The 8804-nt window shown below is 48.8% G+C and overlaps 1 protein-coding gene across 1 annotated transcript; it reads right to left on the reverse strand.

The window, feature by feature from the left end:
* Window positions 1-454: 454 nt before the first annotated feature.
* Window positions 455-7810, reverse strand: C11H19orf85 (chromosome 11 C19orf85 homolog). The gene is made up of 2 exons (XM_064294278.1): window positions 7638-7810; window positions 455-926 (listed from the first exon to the last, which is right to left on the reverse strand). The coding sequence occupies exons 1-2, from the start codon at window positions 7808-7810 to the stop codon at window positions 455-457; spliced, it is 645 nt and encodes a 214-aa protein (XP_064150348.1).
* Between the last annotated feature and the right edge of the window lie 994 nt (window positions 7811-8804).

Genomic DNA, 8804 nt, shown 5'->3' on the forward strand with positions numbered 1-8804 from the left:
TTAGGACTTCAACATATCTTTTTGGGGTCACGATTCAACCCATAACACTATCCATGTACTTGTTTAATGCCTGCCCCTTTGGCCTCCCTCGTCCCATAAATACGAGTTCCATGAGGGACCTTCTCTGGTTTTGCTCACTGCTGAATCCTCAGCACCTACAACAGGGCCTGGCACGTATCATAGTACATGCTCAACAAATCTTTGTGAATAAATGAGCTGGGGCCAGACCTGAGGAAGAGACAGGCCAGAGTGTGAGGAAGCTGGAGCCACAGATGCAGAGGAGTTGGGGTTGGGAAGAGAGAAGGTCAGAGAGGGAGTAAAGTGAGGGAGCCCCCCAGAGGCAGGGGTAGAGGACTAGACCTGGGAGTCTGGACTTGGTTTGTTTTTTTCCAGGGGCTGCCAAGAAGGGAGTAGATGGGACACGGGCCTCCTGGGACTGGGTTGTGATGGAGTGTCATGGGGAGCAGGTCCCCCAGCCCTTGGGGACCCCCTGAGCATCCCAGGCACAAGGCACTTCCCACTCGCCCACCCATCCCCAGTCTGGAGCCAGGAGCTCATCCCCTCCCCCCAGGGCATGCTGGGTAGAGGGCAAAGGGTGGCCCAGAGCATGCTGGAACAGGTCAGAGTCCAGCAGGGCAGTGGCAGGGGGCAGCGGCCATAAGGAGGGGTCAGATGTCACTGAGGGACGCTCCAGGGTGAGCGTGATGTCGTCGAAGAGGTCCAGGGTGGAGGTGTCCAGAGCTTCCAGGCTTAGGCTGGGGACAGCTTGGGGCACCTCTGCAGGGGCAACAGCGCAGGCCACCCCCAGGAAGGGGGATGGGGGTGGTGGGGGTGGCCTTCGGGGCAGAGGTCTCTGAGGAGGCGCCTCCTGGGACAGGATGGACAGGGCCAGGCGCTGGGTGGTGGCCTCGATCTTGGCGAACTCTCTGCAGAGAGAAGAGTGTTAGCTGGGTGATCACGAAGGAAGGGCTGCCCTCCTGCCTGCCATCCCAGGAGGGATCTGTCCCTTCTCTCCCACCCCATTTTTCTTCTCCATTCTATCTCCTTGCTCCATATCCCTCCCCATAGTCCATTTTCTTGGGTCTGACAGTTCCATCTTTCTGACCCCATTCTTAGGGTAGCTGGGAACAGCTGTGGGGATTCTGGGGTCTAGATTGTTGTTGGGTGCTGTCAAGTTGACCCCATATGAAAATAGAACTGCCCCATAGGGTTTCCTAGGCTGTAATCTTTACAGAAGGAGCCCTGGTGGTGCAATGATTAAACGTTCCGCTGCCAACTAAAAGGTCAGTGGTTTGAACCCACCCAGCGCCTCCAGGGGAGAAAAGCTGGAGATCAGCTTCGGTAAAGAAGCAGCAGGGGGCAGGCTAGAAAACACTATAGGGCAGTTCTACTCTGCTGTATAGGGTTACTGTGAGGTGGAATCTACTAGATGGCACACAACTACAACAATCTTATATGGACAAAGACTGCCAGGTCTCTCTCCCAAAGAGCCACTGGATGTGTTCGAACTCCCAACCTTTTGTTAGCAGCTGAACATTTAACCACTTTTTTTTTGTTTGTTTTACCACTAGGACTCCTGGGTTCTGGATAGGTTCTGTAGTTCGATCTAAGGTGTGGTTTCTGTCGCTGTTAGGTGCCATCCAGTTGGCCCCCGACTCAAGGCAACCCCACGCACGATGGGACCAGACCACGATGATCCATAAAGATTTTTTTTTTATTCTGGTGAAAATATACATCACAAAACATATGCCAACTCAACAATTTACATGTATAATTCAGTGACATTGATTACATTCTTCAGGTTGTACAACAATTCTTACTATCCTTTTCCAAGCAATTCCTCCATTAACATAGACTCAGTGCTTCCTGAGCAAAAGATCCAGAGAGTTTTCACCGGTTGATTTTTGGAAGTAGATTGCCAGGCCTTTCTTCCTAGTCTGTCTTAGTCTGGAAGTTCCCTGAAAACGTTTCCGCAACAAAGCAACATGCAAACCTCCACTGACAGACAGGTGGTGGCTGTTCTTGAGGTGCATTGTGTGGGCCTTGAACCTGGGTTTCCCATATGGAAGGTGAGAATTCTACCACTGAACCATCACTGTCCTCAAGAGGTGGTTACTCATGTAGTTTACATTCGTAGAAACTCATCAAGCCATATACTTGAGATTAGCTCATGCTATGCACTCAGTTTTTGAAGGAATCCTGGTGGCACAACAGTTAAGTGCTCAACTGCTGACCAAAAGGTCGGTGGTTCGAACCTACCCAGCGCCTCCTTGGGAGAAAGACCTGGCAATCTGTTCTGTAAAGATAATATCCGAGAAAACCCTATGGGGCAGTTCTGCTCTGTCACATGGCGTTGCTGTGACTTGGAATCAACTTGACGGCACACAACGACAACAGTAGCAACGTGCACTTAATTGCTTGTCTGTTATCCTCCAAAATGAAAAGGGAAAGACTCGCCTCTGCATTGAGGACCCAGCTGTGAACAACACAGACAAAAATCTCGGCCCTATAAAAAGGAATGAAATTCTTTCTTAAAACCAAACAGTGGTTTATCTTAACTTGTAAAGAATGTCTGCCTTGAGTATCGTGCTCTTTTAAAATCTATTTGTATGGGATCAGATTGACAACAGTAACTTGAAGAAGTAGATTGGCAATTTAGGGGATGGTGAGTTTATGTTAATGGGGGAGGAACAACTTGGAAAAGGAGGGTGAGAATGGTTGCACAACTCTAAGAATGTAATTAATGTCGATGAATTGTATATGTAGAAACTGTGGAATGGGTGTATGTTCTGCTGTGTATGTTCTCAACAACAACAAAAATAAAAGAAACTCATTGCCATCGAGTCGATTCAGACTCATAGCGACCCTATAGGGCAGAGTAGAACTGCCCCATAGGGTTTCCAAGGCTGTGAATCTTTACAGAAGCAGATTGCTACATCTTTCTCCCACGGAGCAGCTGGTGGGTTCGAATCACTGACTTTTCAGTTAGCAGCTGAGCCCTTTAACCACTGTACCACCACGGCTCCTTAAAACTAAAATAAATTACATATATATATATATATATATATATATGGGGAAGAAAAGGGAACGAAGTTCTGATTCATGCTACAACATGAGTGAACCTTGGAAACATTATGCTAAGTGAAAAAAGCCAGCCACAAAAGGCCGCATATCAACTGAGCCCATTTATATGAAATGTCCTGTGGTGCCCTGTGGATTTGACTTCCTAAGCAGCTCTTGAGTCTGCCCACTTCTCAGCACCTCCACGCCCCCCCTACTGGAGTGCCAGTATCTCCTGTCTGATTGACAGCTGCAGCCACTTCACTGGTCTCCCACTAGCATTCCTGCCCCCTCAATCCTGTCTCCACCAGGCAGCTGGAATGATCTTTCAAGAAAAATAAATCTGATTACAGCCCGCGCCTTGCTCAAAATTTCCAGTGGCTTTCTACCACACTGAGAATAAAATCTGCACTCCTGATGCCACCTCCATGCCAGCATGACCTAGCCCCTCTGTTTCCTCTCTGACCTCAACCACATTCACTCACCTCTTTATAGCCTTATACACACCATGCTCCCCACCGGCCCGCCCACCACAGGGCTGTTGGACATGCTGAGCCCTGTGCTTGTGTAGCTGCCACTGCTCCACCCATACCCCTCAGATCCTTTGACCGTTTGTGCACTCCTCCCCACAGTGCTCCCTAGGCTATAATCTTTAAGGAAGCAATCTTCAGGTCTTCCTCCTGTGGAGCCACTGGGTGGGTTCCAACCACCAACGTTTCGATTAGCAGCCCAGTATTTGGATTACTAGGGCTCCTGGGGGTTCTGGATAAGTTCCATAGTTTGATCTAAGATATGGTTTTTATTGTTGTTGTGCTTTCACCTCCAACATCCAGCACTTGGGCGTCTTTGTCAGAGGCAGCCACTGGGCTTTCATAACCTACTCGACCTGTGCTCACAGAGAACCGGAAATGCCTTGGAATTTATGTCCCTCTGGCACCTGACTGAAGGAGCCCTGGTGGTGCAGTGGTTAAGTGCTCGGCTGCTAACTGAAAGGTTGGCAGCTCAAACCTACCATCTACTCCACTGGAAGAAGACATGGCAGTCTGCTTCCGCAAAGATTTACAGCCTTGGAAGCCCTATAGGGCAGTTCTACCCTGTCCTGTAGGGTCGCTACAAGTCAGAATAGACTCTACAGCAATGGATTTATGGGGCAGCGGACCACAGCCAACGCCACTGGGCTTGGGAGGTTAAATTCTCCTTCCTGCTCCTTGCCCCTGATGGGGGCAACTCGGAGCTGTGACCTGTGTTTTTTCCAAATTCCTTTCCCAAGTTTTTGCCAGATGCACCTTCATAGGACTTGCTTGATTTTACACCTGAGAAAGTATAAATCAGCTCAGGCTGAGAAAGCAAAAACGTGCTCAGTCTTTCATCAGACCGGATAAAGTCAGCTGCAAAGTTAGCAGAAAACAATATTTCTCCCAAGTACACACTGAAAGTGTAAAGCGTCTGTTATGGATTGAATTTTGTCTTCCATAAAGATACGTTGAATCATATGGAAGCCAGACTTACTGGATCCATTGAGATTGGGGGCACCCCTGAATCTAATGCCCGGAAATAATCTTGAAATCTTGATCCAAAACCATCAACTGCCCCATAGGATTTCCAAGGCTGTAATTTTTATAGAAACAGACTGCTACATTTTTCTCCCTCGGAGAAGATGGAGGATTCCAACTGCCGACCTTTCGGTTAGCAGCCAAGCGCTTAACCACTGCACCACCAGGACACAGCACTCTTCTAAAGAATTATCTATATGAGTGTAAATTGACAACAATTGATCTAAAGCACAGATGAGAACTTCGAGGGGCAGAGAGCCTAAATTAATGGTGACGAAATATGAGTAGAGATAGAATGGTGACCCAATGTCAAGTATGTAACCAATGTTATTGAACTGTTCGTGTAGACACTGTTAATGGATCTATGCTTGGTTGTGTATATTGCCACCAAAAACAAATATTAAAAAAATAAAAGAAAACAAGGATGATCATGTAAGGGGGCAGTGAAACTTGATTAATCAAGTGTAGAAATTGTTGAATGGAAGCCTATGTGTAAACCTTCATCTAAAATCCAATAAAATATTATGTTAAAAAAGAACATGTTTATATTACTTACATGCTGAAAAATTAACATTTTGGATATACAGTAGCCTCTCCCACCCCTTATCTGCGCTCTCCGAGGTTTCAGTTATTCAGTTACCTGCAGTCAACTGTGGTTAGAAAATATTAAATGAAAAGCGCTGGGGCCACTCAGGGACCACATTCATGTAACATTTATTACAGTATATTGTTATAATTGTTCTATTTTATAAGTTATTGTTGTTAATCTCTTACTGTGCCTAATTTATAAATTAAACTTTATCATAGGTGTGTATGTATAGGTCAAAACATAGTATATATAGAGTTCGATATTATTAGTGGTTTCAGGCATCCACAGGGGTTCTTGGAACATATCCCCCACAGGTAAAGAGGAACTATTGTTTTGGGTTCAATAAAATACATTATATATAGATAGGTATAGATACAGATAAACCAAACCCATTGTCGTGGAGTTAATGGGGGAGGAACAACTCGAAAAGGAGGTGAGAATTGTTGTTCAACTCGAAGAATGTAATCAATGTTACGGAATTGTACATGTAGAAACTTGAATTGGTGTATGTTTTTGCTGTGTATATTCTCAACAACAACAAAATTAATTATTTAAAAAAAGGGGACAACAGCCGTTTTAAAGCATGGATAAGACGGCTGTGGGCAAGGAGCTTAAGTAAATGGGAGTGAAATCGCTAGAACAGCAAGGCGAGAATGTTGACACAACGTGAAGGATCTAACCAAAGTCACCGATAATTATGTCCAGGAACTGTGGAACGGAAGAGTGTTTTGGTGTGTATATTTTCACCAAAAATTAAATTAAAAAGAGGAAAAGACACACGCAGAGGGAAGAAGGCTATGTGAAGACGGAGGGAGAGATTGGAGTGATGTATCTACAATCCAAGGATTGCAACTACTAGGAGCTAGGAGAGAGGCAAGGAAGGATTCGCCCCGAGAGCCTTAGGAGGGAGCATGGCCCTACTGAATACCTTGATTTTGGACTTCTGGCCTCCAGAAGTGTGAGACAATAAATTTCTGTTGGTTTAAACCACTCAGCTTGTGGTACTTTGTCATGGCAGCCGTAGGAAACGAAGACACCACCAGTGAAGCCACTGTAGGGGCCTCTGGGCATCACGTGGCAGAACCAGGCTGCAGGGGCTGGGAATGTCAGGAATTCTACAGCACAGAACCTGGCCCTGTGGGACTGAGTGGCGTGAGTGGGGAGGACAGGGAAGCAGGGAGTCCAGGGGCTGGCATTGCACAGAAACCAGACCAGTGGTAGGCAGGGAGCCCAGATAGAAGCCGAAGATGGTAAGGGGGACCTGGAGCAGTTGATGAAGGTAAAGAGGTGTTAGAAGGCCAGCTCAGGAACACGGGACTGGACCCATGGTTTGTTTGTTTTTTTTTTTCAGTCCGTGCTGGGTGCATGGTGGGGAGGTGGGAAAAGTATGTGGTCATGGCCAGGGCTGGGCATTCGGGGAGAAAGGAGGCTTGGCATGTGGGGGCAGGGCTTAGGCTGGACCAGACTCCCATTTTACCCAAGTTTGGTTCCAAGACCTCCTGCAATGAGGTCCTGGGCTGGCTGGGAGGGACAACCTACTTCCAGAAAAGTGGGCAAACCACTTTTCCTCCCTGTGCCTCAATTTCTTTATCTGATAAATGAGGATTTTAATAACACCCACCTCCTAGGGTTGGTGTGGGGATTAACCACGTAAAATGGTTATAACAGTGCTTGGTGCTTATATGACATATTAAGTGTCATGTAAGTGTTTTTTTTTTTTTAAGTGTTAGCTACCATCATCATCATCATCATAAAATTATCACCATTATCTTCATTATCATCAGCAGCACCATCAGTCATCATCCCCACCAGCAGCACCATCATCATCACCATCATCATCGTTAGCACCACCACCACCATCATCAACACTAGCACCATCAGCACCATCATCATCATCACTGCCATCATCATCACTATCACCATCACCATCATCGCCATCACCACCACCATCAGCAACACCGTCACCATCACTATCACTGGCTGATATCCTGAATTTGTGCTGGATACCTCCAGAACTGTGAGACAATGTATTTTTGTTTTAAGCCACCCAGTTTGTGGTTCTTTCTTACAGCAGCCCTAGCAAAACTAATACACTTAGCATAATGATGGCTAGCTTGTCTGTGTTGTAGCATCGTCTTGTATAATTTACTCAGTCATTTTGCTCATTGCTGATCCTCTGTCTCCTCCACTGGAGCACCAGCTCCAGGAAGGCACAGATTTTGTCTGCTCTCTTCTCTGCTGGGTCTCCTTCTCATAATACCCCTGGCACAAGAGTAGGTGCTCAATAGATGAATGTTGTGTGTTGATGGCATCCATTCCTGGGGTCCACTCGTCTCTGCTCTGCTGGGACCTGGTCTCCCCCAAACCGAGGGCTCGGCCTCTCCCCTTCCCTCCCGCTTTGCCAAGAGCCCCCTCCCAACTCCCATCGCACTCACCTGCAAATCTGATTATGCAGGAACCTTCTGTGGTTGGGTCTCCTCTTGGGGGGCCGGGTGCGCCGGGGCTGCAGGGCACGAAGCATGTGAGCGGCTGCCCCGCTCACGAAGGCGCACAGCTCTCGGGGGCCGGGCTCGGAGACGCCTGGGCCTGCGGGAGCCCCGGGGTGCATGGCTGGGGTGATCTGGAGGAACGCCCCCTCGCAATACTTCTGCTGCTCAGAACAGAACCCCCTAAAAGCTGGGAAGACAGAGGGGCAGCCAGGACTGGGGGCTCAGGGCTGCGGAGGTAGACAGGAGGAGGGGTGCATTTCAGTGGAGCAGCTGGCCTCGAGAGGAAAGGCACTGCCGCGTTTGCTGGACGCATGACCCGGGAATTAGGATGAGGCCTCGCTCCTTCTGTGCCCTGGCCCCATCCCTTCCTCCTGGGAGCTGCACCCTGAGCGTTGAGGGACGGGCAGGTAGGGACTGATACACAGAAAGGCAAAAGGGGGCCGAGAGAAAAGGGGGCTTTCTGTGCAGCTCCCCTCCCAAGCCCAATTAGGACATAGTTGGACCTGGGATCTGGGGCAGCGGAGCGTAGGTGGGAGCGCAGAGAAAAGCGCCTGGAGAAGACCAATTAAGGTGACAAAGGCCTTGTTAGGAAGGCGAGGCCAGGAGCCGAGTCAACCGCAGCGATTAGCGTTGAGTACCCTTAATTTGAGTCCTGGGGAGGAGGCTGCGGAAGGTTGGGGGAGAGACCATCCCTGGGAGGGGTGCGGGATGGGGGGCAGACACCCACATCTGCCCACCTACCTCTAGATACACCTGCCTGTGTGTCTTTAGGGGAAAAGACCCAGACCTAGCCTCTTAAGGGGAAACCGAGGCTCAGAGAGGGGCTGACCCTTACTCAACAGCAGGTGGTGGTGCTGGGATTCCCTAATTGGGGTCGACCCCCAAGTCCTGCGTGTACCGCTGAGCAAGAAAAGGAGCAGGTGGGCGGAGGGTGTGTGTGGGGGGCACCTAGGGCTGGGCAGGGCCTGTTTGCTCAGGTGGGGGAGGGGAGGGGATGTCTCCCACACAGCCTGGCTTCGGAGGGAGAAGACAGGGACACAGTTTGGCCAAGGTGTTTTATTGAGGGCCTGGGGAGAGGGTTCCCTGTTGTTTGTGGAAGGCAGAGAATAGGCT

Source organism: Loxodonta africana, chromosome 11 (genome assembly GCF_030014295.1).
Source record: "Loxodonta africana isolate mLoxAfr1 chromosome 11, mLoxAfr1.hap2, whole genome shotgun sequence".
NCBI classification, from domain to species: domain Eukaryota; kingdom Metazoa; phylum Chordata; class Mammalia; order Proboscidea; family Elephantidae; genus Loxodonta; species Loxodonta africana.